At 40.0% G+C, this 20,464-nt stretch overlaps 1 protein-coding gene across 2 annotated transcripts in view; it reads right to left on the bottom strand.

Moving 5' to 3' along the window:
- The window catches only part of PEX1 (peroxisomal biogenesis factor 1), an 81,489-nt gene that overhangs the window by 19,941 nt on the left and 41,084 nt on the right, over nt 1-20,464 (bottom strand). For both annotated transcript variants that reach the window (XM_019959668.2, XM_070787474.1), the window contains 11 exons: nt 20,150-20,246; nt 18,490-18,660; nt 16,828-16,982; nt 13,946-14,135; nt 13,379-13,545; nt 11,340-11,474; nt 8,009-8,073; nt 5,735-5,877; nt 5,552-5,655; nt 4,601-4,777; nt 3,295-3,525 (listed from right to left, as the gene is read on the bottom strand). In XM_019959668.2, coding sequence (XP_019815227.2) covers nt 3,295-3,525; nt 4,601-4,777; nt 5,552-5,655; nt 5,735-5,877; nt 8,009-8,073; nt 11,340-11,474; nt 13,379-13,545; nt 13,946-14,135; nt 16,828-16,982; nt 18,490-18,660; nt 20,150-20,246 — 1,635 coding nt within the window. The remainder of the gene's footprint in view (nt 1-3,294; nt 3,526-4,600; nt 4,778-5,551; nt 5,656-5,734; nt 5,878-8,008; nt 8,074-11,339; nt 11,475-13,378; nt 13,546-13,945; nt 14,136-16,827; nt 16,983-18,489; nt 18,661-20,149; nt 20,247-20,464) is intronic.

The following is a 20,464-nucleotide window of genomic DNA, read 5'->3' on the forward strand; positions in this document are numbered from 1 at the left end:
ATATTCTTTGCAGCCAAAGATGGAGAAACTCTATACAGTCAGCAAAAACAAGACTGGGAGCTGACTGTGGCTCAGATCATAAACTCCTTATTGCCAAATTCAGACTTAAATTGAAGAAAGTAGGGAAAACCACTAGACCATTCAGGTATGACCTAAATCAAATCCCTTATGAATATACAGTGGAAGTGAGAAATAGATTTAAGGGCCTAGATCTGATAGATAGAGTGCCTGATGCACTATGGAATGAGGTTCATGACATTGTACAGGAGACAGGGATCAAGACCATCCCCAATAAAAAGAAATGAAAAAAAGCAAAATGGCTGTCTGAGGAGGCTTTACAAATAGCTGTGAAGAGAAGAGAAGCGAAAAGCAAAGGAGAAAAGGAAAGATATAAACATCTGAATGCAGAGTTCCAAAGAATAGCAAGAAGAGATAAGAAAGCCTTCCTCAGTGATCAGTGCAAAGAAATAGAGGAAAGTAACAGAATGGGAAAGACTAGGGGTCTCTTCAAGAAAATTAGAGATACCAAAGGAACATTTCATGCAAAGATGAGCTCGATAAAGGACAGAAATGGTATGGACCTAACAGAAGCAGAAGATATTAAGAAGAGATGGCAAGGATACACAGAAGAACTGTACAAAAAAGATCTTCACGATCCAGATAATCACGATGGTGTGATCACTCACCCAGAGCCAGACATCCTGGAATGTGAAGTCAAGTGGGCCTTAGAAAGCATCACTACGAACAAAGCTAGTGAAGATGATGGAATTCCAGTTGAACTATTCCAAATCCTGAAAGATGATGCTGTGAAAGTGCTGCACTCAATATGCCAGCACATTTGGACAACTCAGCAGTGGCCACAGGACTGGAAAAGGTCAGTTTTCATTCCAATCCCAAAGAAAGGCAATTCCAAAGAATGCTCAAACTACCGCACAATTGCACTCATCTCACACGCTAGTAAAGTAATGCTCAAAATTCTCCAAGCCAGGCTTCAGCAATATGTGAACCGTGAACTTCCTGATGTTCAAGCTGGTTTTAGAAAAGGCAGAGGAACCAGAGATCAAATTGCCAACATCTGCTGGATCATCGAAAAAGCAAGAGAGTTCCAGAAAAACATGTATTTCTGCTTTATTGACTATGCCAAAGCCTTTGACTGTGTGGATCACAATAAACTGTGGAAAATTCTGAAAGAGATGCGAATATCAGACCACCTGATCTGCCTCTTGAGAAATCTGTATGCAGGTCAGGAAGCATCAGTTAGAACTGGACATGGAACAGACTGGTTCCAAATAGGAAAAGGAGTACGTCAAGGCTGTATATTGTCACCCTGCTTATTTAACTTATATGCAGAGTACATCATGAGAACGCTGGACTGGAAGAAACACAAACTGGAATCAAGATTGCTGGGAGAAATATCCATAACCTCAGATATGCAGATGACACCACCCTTATGGCAGAAAGTGAAGAGGAACTCAAAAGCCTCTTGATGAAAGTGAAAGTGGAGAGTGAAAAAGTTGGCTTAAAGCTCAACATGCAGAAAACGACGATCATGGCATCCGGTCCCACCACTTCATGGGAAATAGATGGGGAAACAGTGTCAGACTTTATTTTGCTGGGCTCCAAAATCACTATAGATGGTGACTGCAGCCATGAAATTAAAAGACGCTTACTCCTTGGAAGGAAAGTTATGACCAACATAGACAGCATATTCAAAAGCAGAGACATTACTTTGCCAACAAAGGTTCGTCTAGTCAAGGCTATGGTTTTTCCTGTGCTCATGTATGGATGTGAGAGTTGGACTGTGAAGAAGGCTGAGCGCCGAAGAATTGATGCTTTTGAACTGTGGTGTTGGAGAAGACTCTTGAGAGTCCCTTGGACTGCAAGGAGATCCAACCAGTCCATTCTGAAGGAGATCAGTCCTGGGATTTCTTTGGAAGGGATGATGCTGAAGCTGAAACTCCAGTACTTTGGCCACCTCATGTAAGAGTTGACTCATTGGAAAAGACTCTGATGCTGGGAGGGATTGGGGGCAGGAGGAGACGGGGACGACGGAGGATGAGATGGCTGGATGGCATCACCGACTTGATGGACCTGAGTCTGAGTGATCTCCGGGAGTTGGTGATAGACAGGGAGGTCTGGCGTGTTGCGATTCATGGGGTCACAAAGAGTCGGACAGGACTGAGCAACTGATCTGATCTGATCTGAAGCTTACATTGTAACTAGCTAAAATATAAGCAGGTTAAAATACATTCATATTGTATAAAGGATCATCTATACCTACGTGGTTGAACCACCACAGAGTGAAAACTGCCATCATGCCAGGTGTTTTTTTTTTTTTAATGCTTTGTTATAAATCCACCACTACTGCTCTAATGATAGGTTATACTAAGGTTCTGGGGCATTTCTACATGTTAAGAAACAGAAAACAAAGACTAGAATTAAAACTGCTTACTATTCTTGAGACTGAAAATGGGTTACTTTTATATTTTTTAAAACCTAATTAAGGAAATCTACCTAAAAAATTACTGAATATTTGTAAAAATGTTAAGTTTACCAATAAAGTAACAGTGAATCACTGTCTTCTGAGATATGTGTTGAACGCTATTTTAATTTAGAAAAATGGTATTGCCCAAATTTAATCTGGGCTTCCCTCGTAGCTCAGTCGGTAAAGACTCTGCCTGCAATGCAGGACACCCAGGTTCAAATTCCTTGGGACAGGAAGATCCCCCTGGAGAAGGAAATGGCAGCGCACTCCAGTACTCTTGCCTGGAGAATTCCATGGACGGAGGAGCCTGGTGGGCTACAGTCCATGGGGTTGCAAGAGTCAAACACGACTTAGCAACTGAAACACACAAACTTAATCTAAACATTTTCCCTGTGGAAACATTACTAATAACTTTTTCACTATGCTTATACTTTCTACCAGAAGTATTACCAAAAGACAACATTTTGTTGTCAGAATTTTTGAGATTATCATACCAAACTTCTGATTATCCTTAAGTGTTCTACAATAATAGAATTTAATATAAAATTGATCTGCTACTAAAGATGTTTTAAAGCTGCTAATTAAGAGAGAAAAACCTTAAAGAAACCAAAGGGTAATCCCACCCCTGGCTACCTCGGCTCCCTTACTGCCAGCCCCATCTTCACAAGGAATGGAAATGACTGACTAGTGTATGGAAAGAGTGCTTTATGACGGAGTCACACCAACCAGAAAGACATGGGGCTGGTTAGGACATAAACTGAACCGACATATGGCTTCCTATTTCAAAACTGTACAACTACACAAGTTACCAAATCAGAAGAGGTTCCATTTCCAAGTTCTGATTCGTAAGAGCTTCCAAAGTAGAGCCGGTACATGTTGAACTTCGATTCATCTTGAAGCACCTCAGACATCTCCAGAGAAACCAGGGACTGCTCTAAGCCACATTCCCCGTCTCCAGCTGAATCATCAGAGCCACTGCTGTGGTTAAGAAAAACCATCGAAGATAGACTCAGGTCACTATCAGAGCTGGAACCTCCATCCTAAAACACACAAAAGGACAATCAGCTGTAAAGCTCAAATAATCCACAATTCAAAATAAACCACACAGCATTCTAACAGGTTGAGGAAACTCCAGGCCCTTTTTACAAAAGTTCTTATTGATTCTCTAATGGTTCTGAGGCATATCACATAATTTTAACTATTAAAATAAGGAAAGACAAAATGGAGTATATGGGTAATTGGCCAACCATCTCCCCCCAAACTAACAAAGCTAGGACTCAGACATCTGGATTTTATTTTCATGTCTCTTTAAATTCATATTTTTCTATTCTGAAATGAGAAAGCATTCTAAAACATGGTTGATGCATCATTATAGAGTGCTTTACAAATAAACACCCTTTCTGCTAGTGAAGTGGGGCGGGGGGAGGAAACACCTTCTGTGGCTTACCAAAATAAGTAGCACAAACTTGGAAGTATCTAAATTTAGTCCCTGCAATAACTTCCAACAAAATGTGAAGGAGAGGAGGATATAGGAAAAGTCTTCCTAGAAAATATATGGTAAAGTCCATAATACGGCAGAGTTCAAATTCTTTGTTGCAAAAATTAAAATATTATCCTTACAGAAAAAACTTTCTGGGGCTGGAATACCAATAGTACAGGATAAACCTAGAACATCTTGTCCTGTAGGGAAGTAATGATCAGAGAATGAGGACAATACAGCGCAAAGGCACAGAAGCCATCCGAAGGGGCTCCTCCTGGCCGGACCTGGGGCAACCTGAGCTTCAAAACAACTATTTGATGATTTTTTTAAAAAAGTAAAAAACCTGAAATCGCAATATAATTCCTGACACCTCAATTCAAAGGATACCCTTCCACACACCAACTATGTTTTGCCAACAGTAAGGTAAAGTGAAAGAAACACACCAAATTCTTCATGTAAGTACAAATTCTCTACAAAGCCAGTACCCCAATTATGGTACACTTGACTAAAGGCAAGCTTCTATAAAGTTAAACTCAAGATTTTCAAAAATAAAATTTATTTTTAAGGTTGAAGCTGACACTGGACTGCTCGCATCGCTGTAAGACGCCACAGTAACAGCCTCCTCCGATACTCACTTGGAGCCCGCCGGTCAGCAGTCTCCCGTGCAGGGCCTCCAACTGGGCGCCGTAAAGGAGCGCTTTCAGATCAGCGCCCGTGAAGGAGTCGGTCAGCGAGGCCACGTGCTGAAGGTCCACATCGTCTGCCAGGGGTAGAGACTCACTGAGCACGTTTAAGATTTCAAGACGTGACGCCTGAAGGGAGAAAAACTCACCGACTTAACAAATACCATTGAACACAATATTTTCAACTGTGCATCTTACAAGATTTTCCTTATACATTCACTTCATGTATCTAATCAGTTTTACAGATCAGTTGAGCAATGTACCACCAGGCTACATCTATCCTCCTTGGTACTTTTGTCTAACAGAAGGAACACAGGGAGGAAAATGAATGAAAATCAACATTCTCAACTATTCAGTGTAGATCATTGCTTAGTGCTTATCTTCTAGATTTGGGCAAAGGAGCCAAGAAATGTTTCAAAAAGAAAATTAAAATAATCGCTACATGTGATATACATTTATACCTGTGACTATTGATCTGTCTATTTCTTCTTTCACTTATCCATTCGTTTCTAAATTTGGGAACACAGGACTAGAGTGGTTAAAAGGCGTATCTCTACATAACCAGCATGGATGCTTCCTACACTACTATGCTTGATTCTGTATCAGTCTTCTGTTAAGATAATGAGCTGTGTGATCTCTGAACACAGGGAACATGGACAGCAATACTTGGTTTCCCTCCCTTTTTTCCATCTGGCTAACACAAAGTTTTCAGATGGGAGTTTGCATGGGATGGCTGGGCCAAAGAAAGGCTTTGCATCTAATTCAGAATCTTTTCTCGCCGTAAGAAAACAGTGACTAGGGCCTGTGCCGAAAACTGGTCTTCTAAGGACAACTGCTGTTACCTGGCAGAAGTAAAGCTCACAAGGAAAGAGTGGAGCGTTTGTAGGTATATGAAACTGTCACCTGGTCAGGAGGAGGACAGTATACACATTTATCTAGTCGGCCGGGCCTGAGCAGGGCAGGGTCGATCAAGTCAGGGCGACTAGTAGCAGCCAGCACATAAACACCTGGGGGGGAAAGAAAACACTTTACTAAACCCTGGGGGAAGCTGGTATTAGACGGTATTTCTGTATTTACGATTATTACCCTGCAAGCCTTCGACTCCATCCAGCTGAGTCAGCAACTGGTTAACCACACGATCTGTAACCCCTGTGTTATCGTGGCCACGTCGAGGGGCAATGGATTCAAACTCATCAAAGAAAAGGATGCAGGGCTTTGCAGCCTGTGCTCTGGGGAAACAAACAGTATCTCATAGTTGAAGAGGGCCTCCGAGTTTGCAATTTCATATATATATATATATCTGTATATACATACATATATATGTATTTAATTCTTCACAACAAACCCTTAAGAAACGGTAATTATCTTGCTGTTAGTACACTAGGTCTTAGAGAAGTCAGGGAAGATCTGTGCCTTCTGGACCAGTCTTATTCAGTAAGTTAAAAGCTTCTTTGATCCTTATCACAAGTAAACTCTTTAATATGCTTTGGCCACCTGCACTTCTTTTGTGTAATGTCTCTTCATGTTCTGTGAATTTAAAATTCGGCACGCTTATTATGTTACCTTCTTTTTAATTAATACAAAGTCAATTAACAAAACTAAACAAAGTTCAAGTTAGAAAAAAAAATATATGACTAAAACTATTTTATAGAGAACCTTATAAAATGAAAATAAATCTCATCTCTGGTAAAAGGATAGACTAGAGATCTGAAGAATTGCCCTTAACACAAAATAACTGTCAGGTTGCTTTAAAAAAAAATCTTTATTAAATACATGGCAAGTAAGATAAATCTGGCACCGACAACAGACTGGATTACCTGTGCCTTAAACGTCTGGCAAAACTCTTAAAAAACCAAAGACGTCTGATGTTCAACTTGCGCAAGAATTTTTAACTAGTGACTCATTTTTTCCCTACAGGTACAAGAATATTCAGATTTTGTTTCTTCTTTGCTTGACTTTGGTCAAATATATTTTATCTATGTTGCCCAAATTTCAAATATACTGGCATAAAATTTATATTATTATTTCATAATATCCTCTTATTATCTTTTCATCGCTGGGACTTGGTCTGGTGGCAGGTGGAAGTGTTCCGGTTCTCCAGTCTGAAAGTGTTAGTCGCTCAGGCGTGTCCTATGGACTGTAGCCCGCCAGGCTCCTCTGGCTATGGAATTCTTCAGGAAGAAGACTAGAGTCGGTCGTCATGTGCTTCTCCAGGGGATCTTCCCACACCAGGCATCAAACCCGCGTGTCCCGCATCACAGGCAGACTCTTTACTGTCTGAGCCGCCAGGGAGGCCCGACTAAATGTACTGGGGGCCCTTATCCTTTAGTTTAACTTGTTTTAAAACGAGAAGAGAGTCCACATTACATTATTTCTTTGAAACTTACTACAACTGCTATGTATGGCCTGACATATGGCCAACTTTCAAAAATGTTCCAGGTGTGCTTAAAAAGAAAGTGTATTCCTCAATTGTTGGGCACATGTTCTAAATATCCTTACATCAATCTTGCTGAATATGTTGTTTAAATCTTCTAAATTTTTACTTTTTTTCTTTACTATTTTTAAATTAATAACTGAGAACTGTGTTAAAATTTTCCACTATGAAGACAGATCTGGCAGTTTCTCTTTGGAGCTCTATAAATTTTTGCCTTAAATATTTTGAAGTTACAGTATTAGACACAATTTTATAAACTGTAATATCATCCTGGTAAACTGAACTGTTGGTCAGTATGTGGTTGACTGTCTTTATTTGTGATAAGGCCTTCCTGGTAATATTCTTTTCTTAAATTGGGTGGTAGAAATAAGAGTTCACTTTATTATTCTTTAAAATATATAGATATGTTATATATATTCTAACTGCATATTTATAATAAAATTTTAGTAAAGGAACAAAGTGGCTTTTTCATTTATAAGCTTTCTGTAATCCCATCACATTTAAGTATTATTTTCACTCTTAAATATTAGCTTCTGTATTCACATGTATTTTAAAATGAATGTAGTGATAATTATACTCTATTTTAATTAAGTTGGCCACATGGAATCTTTTAAGAGAGATAAAACTAGTAATTAGGTGCTTCATATATTTTAAGCATCTATGAATAACCGATAATGATTTTTCACTTTCAACATTTCAGAAAAATTTCTATTATAAATATAAACCCAAATAATTTCTAAAGCTTAGTATGAAAAATGTTGTATATTTAAGTAGTATTTGGTAAAACACTGAAATTTTGTTCTCCAGCTTGTTAACGACCTACATTAAATCATAGGTTTCAAAAATCAGATTTTTAAAAAACAAGATCATCAAGTATTGACTGATAACCACAGAGTTAGTTAAAAAAACATTCATAGGGTACTAACCTAACAAAAACATCCCGGACAGCTTGTTCACTTGCTCCAATATATTTGCTGAGTAACTCTGGTCCCTGTTAGGTAAAATAAAATTAAATTATAGTGATTTCAAAACTATCTAAAAACAAAGTATCATTTTTTTCCATGGCTAAGTCTAAATGTAACAATAGAAAACGTTTAATTAAATGGGTTTCTCCAAAATACATTGAAGAAATTAACGTGAGTGGAATAAATATGATATCACAAGTTCTATACCTGATGTTTCCTTTGCCTAGAACATTTGTCCCCAGAGTCTCACGGCTTCTTGCTTCATTTCATTCAGATCTTGGACAAAATGTCACATCCCCAGAAAGGCCCTGCCTGACAACCGCATCTACAGTCCACTCCGGTTACTTTACATCCTCCTTGACTGTCTTCCTACACAGCATCCACGACCCCCTGACAGTGTATTATGCATTAAATGTGTCTGTTTATTGTCTCTCTCCAGTAACAGAATATAAGCTCAGAAAAGGCAGCTTTATTATCGAATCCAATATCAGTGCCTGCTACATGGTAAGTGCTGAATAATTCATTTAGTAAAGTAATGAATGGTTTAAAAAGGGAAAATGTTCCATCTTTCTCAAATCTTTGGAGACTCCAAAAAACATGTAGTGAGACATGAATTTCTTTAATCAGCATCTTCAATTACTGAAACCAATTTATTTGTTCAATAAATAGGTATGTTATTTGAAGAATATATTGTTTTTCCTAAAAGTCAACTGAAAAAACTTTCAAAACAAGCTTTACTACATATAACAAAATCAATAATGAGGACAGTTTTTCCTTAAATTGGGATATTTAAAAAAACTGGATAAGCCCTAACGTGGTCTCCAATGACAAATCATTACCATGAAAAGACCAAATATGATCAGGATATGTGACCAAAATGAAGAATTTCTAATATTCAGCCATCATTTGATATCTATTAATATACTAGTATGGAATTATATTTTCTCAGCATAGAGAACTATGAAGGATGAAATAAGAAGTAACTAAGGCAGCATGCTGGTGTCCGTGCAAAGCCTGCTTCTGAGGCTCACCTCCCAGGACCCACCCTAACCCATAGCCTCAGCTCTCTACTGAAACCTATGAGAGCTCATCCCAACTGTGATTTGAAGATTTGCTAAAGGGGAGAGATAAGACGTCCTCCTTCATGGAACAATCCAAAATACAAAAATATTTGCAAGTGTTAATCTTGAAAATTGTTTAAAAAAACACACAATAAAACTACATTCTAGTGACAAGTAAAAAGAACATGATCACTGCTCTCCATCGATGCCAGGACGCTCACGTAACCAGTCACAAAAACTCACGTGAAGGAGGGTAGATGTAACACAACTGCAAATTGCTAGACTGGCTTTCAGATTGTAAATCAATTTTGAATAAGATTACAATGTAGGGTTTCCCTCTTTTTTCTTTTTTTCTCCCCTCTCTTTTTGAAGTTCAGTTTACATTACTTCGCATTCATGAAAGACCTATTTAGTAACTGTTTTCACTAACAAGAAATCCAAAGAAACACTTGACATTTATGAAAGAGAGCAGAGAGTGAGAGCAGCATTCAGTGTTTGGCTGTGAACCGTTACCGCGGCAGCACACGCCCCAGCAGCACACGCCCCAGCAGCAGGCGTGGCATCACCAAGCTTCTTCCCACGCTTTCTGTCACAGCTGGAACCGCGTCTGTGAGCAGCTGTGCTTTTACCTCAGTTTACTTTGTTCATCCATTAGCAGGATGTGTCTGATTGTTCGTTTGCTTTATACCATTTTGGTTTATGGAAACATTTCACAGAAACACCCTACTTCCAGACGGGGGCGGGAGGGGAATTTGCTTATGATTCCTTTGCCTGGAAATGTAATTGCTCAAAAAAAAAAAAAAAAAAAAGTAATTGCTCTTTGGCAAATACATATGGCTGGGGCGCTGAAACTTTACAAATAAGACATCACATCCCAGACCACAATGACACACCAGTGGTGGAGTGAGAAGCATTACTCAAAATGATCCGCTACATGCACAGTGAAGTCTGACTCTTTGCAGCCCCATGGACTAGCCTGCCAGGTTCCACTGCCCATGGAATTTTCCAGGCGAGAATACTGGAGTGGGGTGCCATTTCCTACTCCAAGGGATCTTCCGGACCCAGGGATCAAACCCGAGTCTCACGCATTAGCAGGCAGCGTCTTTACCTCTAGCGCCACCTGGTGACTTCTGGGGATCTGCTGCTGCTGCTAAGTCACTTCAGTCGTATCCAACTCTGTGAGACCCCATAGAGGGCAGCCCAACAGGCTCCCCTGTCCTAGCATGTCCTTTTAAGGACCATACTCACCCTACGTGTGAGACAACTTAAACTTGGTGTGAGGCAGCAAGGGTGAGATACAGACAACAAACAACAGAAACATAAAAATTTCACCTTCTGCCTTAGAGTGGTCTCCAGGCCCTAGTCCTCTAGCTTTTCTTCCCCCTTCAAGTTGGCTCTTTTATCTGAATATTTATACATAATTCTATTGCCGTCTTGAGCAAAAACATATTAATAACAAGCCCTACAAAAGAGAGATGCCTCATTATTCAATTTCCCACACAGCTTAAAAGACTGATCACTGCTTCTACTATTAATAGTTTTCCAAATATGAGACTAACCCACTATCAAGAAACAAATGGGGTTGGCGAGGATATGGAAAAATAGGTATACTCACTCTCGTGCTGCTATACATGTAAAACGGTATAGTCACCAAAAAAGTTTGGTGGTTCCTCAAAAAGTTACACACAGAATTACCATATGAGTGACTATATATATTTATACTCTGGGGCATATAAGTATTCCAGAGAACTGAAAGCATATGTCCACACAAAAATTTATGTACAGATGTTTACAGCGGCATTATTCATAACAGCGAAGAAGTGGGCACAACCCAGAGGTTCACCAAACTATGGCATATCCACACCAACTTAAAAAGACTGATTATCATCCAGCCATCCACAGTCCTGAAGTACTGAGGCATGTTACAACTTGGATGAACCCTGAAAACATTATGCTACGTGAAAGAAGTCAGACACAAAAGACATACTGCATGATTCCTTTTCTATGAAATATCTACATCAGGCAAATCCAGAGAGGCAGAAAGCAGACTGGTGACTGCCAGGGGACTGGGAGGGGATGGAGAATGTGATGAAAAAGTTTTGCAACTAGAGAGGTGATGGCTACACAGCACTGTGAAGGCACTAAATACCACGGAAATGCACACTTTAAAATAATGATGCAAATTCTGCCTCAATTAAAAAAAAAAGAAAAAAGATAAACGCCAAACATACCTTGACACTAATAAAATTCATTCCACTTTCCCGTGCAATTACTCCAGCTAGTAAGGTTTTTCCTGTTCCAGGAGGACCATACAACAGTACTCCTGTCCTCTGTCGTATGGGCAAGTTGGCAAATAATTCCGGGTACTGAAAAATACAAAAATATGACAAAGAGCTCAACTCTAAAACAAATGACTGAGAAGCTAAAGATCAGTGTACAGAAAAAAGTCCTGGGATGGTAACAACTGCCATCTCTGTAACAGTGCAATGACAGAAAAAAACATTCCTACTTAATAAATGAACTCAAAGAAACTAACACAGATTTTTCCCACTGGACCATGGAATACATTCCACATAAAATGCATATAAATGGATCTGAACTTCTTTCCACTTTTTCTGTTTTTTCCCCCCAAACATTTTAATAGTGCTACATTAAGAAAATAAAAATAAGTATACTGCCCTCCGCTTGTATGGCTCATAGGGCAAGCTATGACTGCTACACCTATTCAAATATACTCAATCAAGGAAAGAAAATAATAAAGAAGCATGTGTAATGATAATAGTAAAATCTCCCAGGAGAGTCCATGCTGAACAAGTAATTTGACTGCTCTATTTTACCCTCTAAACCACCAGCTTCTCAGCAAGAAAACTTTCTGAACATGTTTCAAAACTTTTTGAACAAGAAAACTTTTTGAACAGCAAGAAAGCTGTCTGGGTCTATCAGCAACCCCCGGTCTCCTCTGGGCAGCATGTGAGCTTGCGCTCGGTTGTGTCTGATTCTGTGTGGCCTTGTGGACTGCAGCCGCCAGGCTCCTCTGTCCACAGGATTCTCTAGGCAGGAATCCTGAGTGGGCTGCCATTCTTCTCCAGGGGGTCTTCCCAACCCAGGGATCGAATCCATGTCTCCCACACTTAAGGTGGATTTTCTAACTCCTCAGCCATTGGGGAAGCCCCATATATTGACAAAATTCCAACCCCATCTTGACCTCCATTCTAATCTGAACGAGGTCCCAAAGTGAGCATTTGTGCAGATGGCCTCACATGCCTGGACACTGACGCTGATGCCCAGACCCAGCCTTCGGGTCATGACCCTGCAGGCCACGTCCCCCGTCCATGTCCTTCCACAAAGGCTTTAACCCCCAGTCGTGGGTGCCACTCAGTACGTCCCAGTCCCCACCAGACAGTTCCCAGGACTTACGTGTAACTGAGGGCCTTACCCATTTCTTTTTCTCTTTGGTCGGGTCCCTGATCTCATGCAAAGATCCTTCACGCTCAGGTTTCTCATCCAAACACACCCATTCTAGATTCTACTTCTGATCTAAAGAACAGTCAGCCTGGTCGGTGCTGCCTGCTAACTCTGCCTTTCTAGACTGTCACCCAAAATCTGGCTTAATCCATCAGTTCTGGGGGCCTCAATGACTCTCCCACCTTCTAGTTTATTTCTGTTTCTGCTCAATTATAGCTGATGGCTCATATGCTTCAGTGAAATTGAATTATTCAAGAAAAATCCAAGAACCCTGAAATTCACATCAAACTGTATTTTTCCTACAGGACTTCCCTGGTGGCACAGTGGATGAGAATCCGCTAGCCAATGCAGAGGACGTGGGTTCGATCCCTGGTCCAGGAAGATTCTAATGCCTTGGAGCAGCTAAGCCCATGTGCCACAACTACTGAAGCCCGCGTGCCCTACAGAGGCTGTGCGCCAGAACGAGAGACGCCACCACAACGAGAAGCTTGTGCGCCGCAATGAGGCACAGGCCCTGCTCACCTCAACTAGAGAACACCCCCACAAAGCAATGACCAGTGCAGTCAAAAATAAAAAATTAAAAAAAAATTATTTACTATAAATATCACCCCAGCTTTATGGGCAAGGACCGTATCAAATACTTAAAAAATCTGTTCAAGTGCCCAAAATAGGACTGGACGTTTATTTGGTAACAATAAATTCTTGTTGGGTCAAACTGAGACTGGGCAAGCCAACGCATAGAGCCAGAGCCAGTGATTCGGGGGTTTTACAGGAAGCAGGAGGTCCTCAATTCTTTTCTAAGTACCTTGGCTGGTAGCTGGATAGTATCCACCAGTATCTGCCGCACGTCATGCAGCCCACCGATCCTATCCCAGCCCAGGTCCCTGGGTTTATGCAGGTTGACATTTCGCAGAGACACAGGAGTAAATCCTCGGAGCGCCTTTTGGAAGTCCAATGTTGTTAAAACTAATTCTGTTTAAAAATAAACACAACTTCTTTTGGTGGTCATATCTATACATGAATTCTCATACAGCTGCCTCCCTTACCCAGCTTGCCCTCCCCTCTAGTAACCACCACTCTGTTCTTCACATCTGCAGATTTATGTCTGGTTTGGTCTGTTCATTCATTTTGTTTTTTATGTTCCACATGAATAGAATCATGTGGTATTTGTCTTTCCCCATCTGATTTCACTTAGCTAATCTTAACTCAGTTAAAAGAATGCTGTCAACTTAGCTGGAAATGCCCATTTTCTACTCAAATACCTGCTTATTTGAATGCTAACATGGACTAGATTTACTTCTTACCTTACTACAATTACATTTCTCCACAAGGAAGGAAGGAACCAAATTTTGGTTTTAGCAATAAAACGTACCTTCCCTGGTGTACACATTCTGATGAGAGAGGTGAGAATGTATGGCTCGATCCACAAGCATGGTAAAATCTCTAGCCACAAATCCTTCGGTTTCTTTAGCTATACGCTGCAGATCAAGACCGGTAAACCTCTTCATGTCACAGTCCAGTTTATTTTTTATTATAGCATGCAGAATTTCACATCTTTGATCCTAAGGAAAAAAACCACGAAATTCAGATTTATAATTTTACTTGAGTGCAAACTTTTGTACACGTATTTTGAGGAAAATCCGGTTGCCACAATCTGCAGGGACAGAAAGCAGACTGTGTTTGCTGCACGTAGACTGGGGGAGGGGTGACCGCAAAGGCCACCAAGGAGACACCTGGAGGGACGGACACGTTTGCTGCCTTAATTGTGGGGATGCTTCATGGTATATGCCTATGTTAAAAACGATCAAATTGTACATTTACTTTTTTATTTTTTGGTCGCAACACGTGGCTTGCAGGATCTCAATTCCCCAACCAGTGACTGGACCTGGGCCACAGCAGTGAAAGAGCTGAATCCTAATCGCTATTCCACCAGGAAACTCCCAAACTGTTCACTTTAAATAGTGAGTTTGCTGTCTTCGATTTTTTTATACCTTAATAAAGCTGTAAAAAGAATTACATTGATAAATGATGGCTCTTTCTTTCTCCAGTAAAAAGGTTTGTATTTTGGCTCCTTTAAGAGTATTTTGTTGTCGTTATTCCCATAAAACATAATTCTAAAAGCATTTAGTGGTCGATACCGCTATGTTCTGTTATGTTTAATAATAGGTATATTTTTATCCTTTTCTTTTCCTTCAGCTTTGAGATATAATTGACAAATAAAATTATAAGACATTTAAAGTGTACAATGTGATTTTTATTTTTTAAGTAAACTTTTTATCTTGTATTGGGGTATAGCTGATTAACAGGACAATGTTGTAATAGTTTCAAGTAAGCAGTGAAGGGACACAGCCATACATACACGTGGATCCATTCTCCCCGAAACTCCCCTCCCATCCAGGCTGCCACACAGCACTGAGCAGGGTTCCCTGTTCTATACAGTAGGTCCTTGTTGGTTATCCATTTTAAATATAGCAGCGTGCACACGTCCACCCCAAACACCCTAACTACAATAACAGTTAATTAGCATAGGGGCTGAGTACTTTTAGCGTAGATGCTAGGTAAGAATTTTAGACAGAAAGTTAAAATACGGTTGCCTGTCTGGAAACATTCCTGGAGTGCACTGCCACTAAAGCCATCAGGACTGTAAGCCCCCAAAAAGGAGACGATGCATTGTATGTGCTTATACACATTTGGTCTTTGTCACGCTTCTGGCACAGACCTCCTAAAACCCTTAAAATGTCCCAAATGATAAGAGTGATAAACGTGTCTTAACATTCCTAAGAAACCCCTTTCAGCCACATCTGAGTTTATGTTAACGAGGTGACTTTTGGAGCGTGCCTAAGTACAGGGGGTTGGTTGCCAGAGGCTAGAGAACGGGAACTTTCAGTCCCAACCCCTGATTTCCCAGGAGGGAGAGGGACTGGAGGCTGAGTCAATGCCAATGATTTGATTAACGATACCTATGTAATAGAGCTTCCATAAAACCCCAAAAGGACAGGGTCTGCAGAGCTCCCAGGCTGCAGAAGGGCTTCCCTGGTGGCTCAGACAGTAAAGAATCCACCTGCAGTGCAGGAGACCTGGGTTCGGTCCCAGAGTTGGAAAGATCCCCAGGAGAAGGAAATGGCAACCTACTCCAGAATTCTTGCCTGGAGAATTCCACAGACAGAGGAGCCTGGCGGGCAACAGTTCATGGGCTTGCAACTAGTCAGACACAACTGAGCGAGGAGCACTCTCACTTTCAGGCTGGAGACCCAAACACTTGCACTCGCCACCAGAGCAAGTCCCAAACTCCAGAAGGACAGAAGCTCCTTTGCTCCCGACCTCATCCTGTGTGTCTTTTCACCTGACTGCTGATTTGTATCTGTTCATATTCTTTGTAACAAACTGGTAATCCACTGAGTAAACTAGTTTCCCAAGTTCTCTGACTTGCTATGAAAATTAACAGAAGCCAAAAAGGGAGTCATGGGAACCTCTGACGGAAAACCAGTCAGAAGCACGGGCGACACTGGTATCTGAGGTGGAGGGCAGTCTTGTGGGACTGAGCCCTTAACCCGTAAACTCTGACTCTCTCTCTGGGTAGTGTCAGAGTCAGGCTGAACTGGAGGACATCCGCCTGGTCTCCAAGCATTGCCTGGTGGTGTGGGGAAGAAACCCCACACACTGGAAACGGGTGTCAGAATCATAGTGGGTACAGAATATTAGTGCTGTTAAAAAAAAAAAAAGTTTAGCTAGTCACATTTTTAAAAGAAGAATTTCTTAAAGGTAAATACATGAGGTAATGGATGTGTTAAGTAACTTGACTGTGGTAAATATTCCACAATGTATATCAAATCACTGTTGTACACTTTACATATATATATATAATTGTTCTTGTCAACTGTATCTCACTAAATGTAAAAAGAATTCTAATTTCCATTGTGTTTTACAGATTTTACTGATGCAGAATGAAGCAGTTCAGAATTTTTAGGGTTTTTTTTTGTTTCTTTTTAAATGGAAACAAAAATTTAATAAGAAAAAAAGAAGAAATGTTATTTTCAAAAAAGATATTTTCTTGGAAAGTACTTGGTAATATTTCAGATGGTTACAGGTGAAAATTTCATATCTAAGTAAAACATGCACTGAAGGTTGATTTTTAAGTCTTAAGATCACTAACATAAGCATTACATTTTAATAAAGTTATAATCATTAATAAAATTGATAAATAATTTAGATAAAAGGGGACACATTTCAATACTCTTCACAAGTAGTAGTTACCTGGTCAGGAGGTTGAATGTGCTGGACACACTGAAATATGTGAATTCCTTGAGCAGAAACAAGTAAAGGATGTAGAGAATGTTGTGACTGGCTTGTAGCAATCAGCGCAACCAAACTTCCCATGGAAATAAATTCTTTCACCAGATCGTTCAAAGCTGGAATTAAGCAACACAGTATAAAAGCTTATTATATAAAAGTGAAATTTTAAAATCATACACTAATTAAAAATAATAATCTAAACTTGGCCTTTAAAGTAGAGTATAAATGATATGGCTCCTCTTTACCTAGACTGAGGACCGAGGATTGGCAGGTTCCAGTTACTCTATTAGAGGCAAAGGAAGCAAGGCAAATGCTGTGTACTCAGAACCATGCCTAGTGAGGTTGGTTCTTACGAGGTAAACTTCTGAATCTTAATAGGTACATGAAAAGGAGTCTCTGAAGTAAGTATTATAGAAGGATGATAAACTTTCAAATTGTTGTTCTACTGAGCAAGCAAAATACAGCTTATATACCTATGGCTTTCTGGACAATCTCTTTCTACCCTAGCTCAAGAAAGGTTTGGTATGAGGTAAGAAATGAAACAGGCATTAATAACATATATCTGATCCTGACCTAGAAATTCAACACGAGACTAGCAAGTCTTTCAGACACTACAAGATTCCAAATGTGAATTTAACACTAATTTATGGTAATCCAGCCATTATGGTTGCATTCTGTATTCATCTCTTAAGAACCCTGATGCAGATGAATGCTGTCAAACCCTCCAAGCCCTGATCCCATCCTCTCCTAGAACCCCAAGCTCCACTGGAATTTCTTGGACTTCTGCACCTTTGCCGGAGGATCACACTTCCTTCGTGCCTTCATTAGCCTGAAGCTGCTCCGTGCCAATTGCTACTCCTCCATCAAAACTCATCCTAGTTATGAACAACTCTCAGAAACCTTCCCTGATAACTTCTTACCCAACCACCTCCAGTTTAGTGTATGTGCTCCTATCGCACCCTGCACACACTTCCAGCAGAACATACCCACCCATCTCCTAGTTGTGTCTTCCTGGGCAAATTACATCACCTTGAATTTCCACTTACTCACCTGTAAAACCAGGAGAGCATCTGCGTGGGGATACAAAGCAACCCTTGCAGTCAGCACATGGTAGCTACCATAACTATGAGTCTTCTGTACTAACACTGTCTGTTTCCTTTTATTTCCTCTCCAAGACTCTGAGACTACAGACTGTGCACGAGCAATAAAGAAGTATTTGTCAAATGAGCAAGAGTAAAGCTGTACAGTTCAGCAATTTCTAATAAGTGGAGAAGAGAGAACTTCCTCGGTGGCTTAGATGGCAAAGGATCTGCCTGCAATGTGGGAGACCTGGGTTCAATCCCTGGGTCGGGAAGATCCCCTGGAGAAGGGAATGGCAACCCACTCCAGAGGAGAATACGGCCCCAAAGACTAATGAGGTTAGAGAATGTTCACACTGCTCTTCTATGGATCTTGCTAATACAGGATACCTACACAATTATACAGTGCTCCCAGAGGCCTCAAAAGCAACACATTACACAGCACATATCCTGTTCTCCGAACAGCACAGCTTTACCACTAACACTAAAGACGCTAACTGATGAAGGAGAAGGTCTGCAGCCAGAGAGCGGCCGTGCGCATTACCGTGGGCGAGCCGCTGGCTCTGAACGGCCTCCGGACTGTGCTCGTGTTCCGGGAGAGCAGAGCGCCCAACGACAAGGTCCAGGTCGTCCAGCAGAACAACGGAAGGCTGCCGCCACAGCGCCTCCGAGAAAGCTGCCGCTAGGGTCTTCTGTATGTTTTCAAGCCTTTTTCCTTAACACGGAAGATATAAAATGGTTTTAATGTTATTTGAAGGCTGGGAAAGTTCAGGCTGCCCTTGAAAGCATTAGAAAAGCTCAATATTGATCTGACTATGCAAATCTAATCCATACAGTATTTTGTTAACATACCAATCACTAAAATTGTTAGTCATTAACACAGTTTAATTAATACAGCTTCAAAGGACTCAGTAAAATACTGAATTTTATAAAACTGAAAGACTGTGCTACTATACTTTCTATACATATGTGTTTGTTCATTCCATGGAGAATTTCAGATCCCTATTTATAACAAAACAGTAAAATAAAAACAGGGATGTGGGAAAATATAAATGAAAATAAGGGGTCAAGAATCAGACAAAAGCAAACACAAATGTAGCTGCCTCAAGATCCTAGAATTGCTGTATTTAAATTACTAATGTGACTTCCATCTTCATGGTGAATTACAAACTTTTCATTTTCAAAGAATAGAGAACATACCAATTCATAAGAAAGGTCAAGAGTTCCTGTTACTTCAAACTTAAAATTTTCACATGAGGCTGCAAGCAAGACTCTAAGAGAAGGACAAGGTTTCTAAAAACCACCTTTATAGAATATGAAGTAATGCGTTTTCAAAGGCTATTTTAGTTTCTTACTATAGACTAGATTAGTAAACAGAATATAATGACTAGACTACTACTAGTAGGAGTGGTCGCAAGGGGAGAAAGAACTAACTACTCAGTAAAATTTTTCTGATTCTTAAACAATTGGATAATAATATATTACAGACTTTCAGAAGTATAAGTGTACAGCTGACCCTTGAACAACATAGGTTTGAACTGTGCAAGTGTACTTATACATGTGTGGATTTTTTCCAATAGGGAATACTACAACACTATACCATTCAAGGTTGGCTGAATTCGTGGACGCAGCGGAACCACGTGTTCAGAGGACTGACTATAAGTCATACGAAGATTTTTGGCTTCATGGAGGGTTGGTACCCCTAACACACGCGCTATTCAAGAGTCAGCTGTGTATGGTAAATTGTAAATTTCCTCTCTGCTGTCTACAGCCGCCCACTTTCCCTCCCCTGAAACAGTCAACCGACTAGTTCCCCAAAGCAATTCAGAAGTAATCTATACTTCTGATTAGAGTTCTAATCAGAATCTAATATACTGAATCTAATCTAATCTACTTAATTAGAATATATACTAAATACTAATTTTCTCAGAGTTGTGCAAATTGGCATTTTTTAGGAGTACTGTCTACAAAGAGTTTTGACTAGGGGAAAAAAAGCCTCCAGCAAATATGGGGAGTTTTAAGATTTTTATTAAAAACATCAGACTGCCAAAGATCTAAAATTTCTAAGTAATTTCAATTACCAAATGACAAACAGAAAAATTAAATAAAGATTAGCTATTTCTATTTATTAATTAGCAGCATTAAATAGTAACATTTCTTTCTACCAAAAAAGACATATATGTAGAATATTACCATATTCATACCTCGTAAAGCTTTACAGTCAATTATTTCCACATGGGCATCCAGTATGTCAAATGCTTCTTTACAGATTGCCTTCGCTAAAGTTGATTTTCCACTTCCCTAGAAAGTAATTGTGTCGTAAGAACTCTCAATGTATTCAGTCCCAGAAACAGCCTGTCACTGTGGTAATCACGAACATTCAGTCTGATCAATCAAGTATATACTACACAATGCTATCTAAAAATTACATCTCAATAAAACTGGGGAAAAAGAAGAAAATCCACATACCTAATTTAAAAATAACATTCAAAAAATACAACATAACTATAGATACTTAG

Source organism: Bos indicus, chromosome 4 (genome assembly GCF_029378745.1).
Source record: "Bos indicus isolate NIAB-ARS_2022 breed Sahiwal x Tharparkar chromosome 4, NIAB-ARS_B.indTharparkar_mat_pri_1.0, whole genome shotgun sequence".
NCBI lineage: Eukaryota > Metazoa > Chordata > Mammalia > Artiodactyla > Bovidae > Bos > Bos indicus.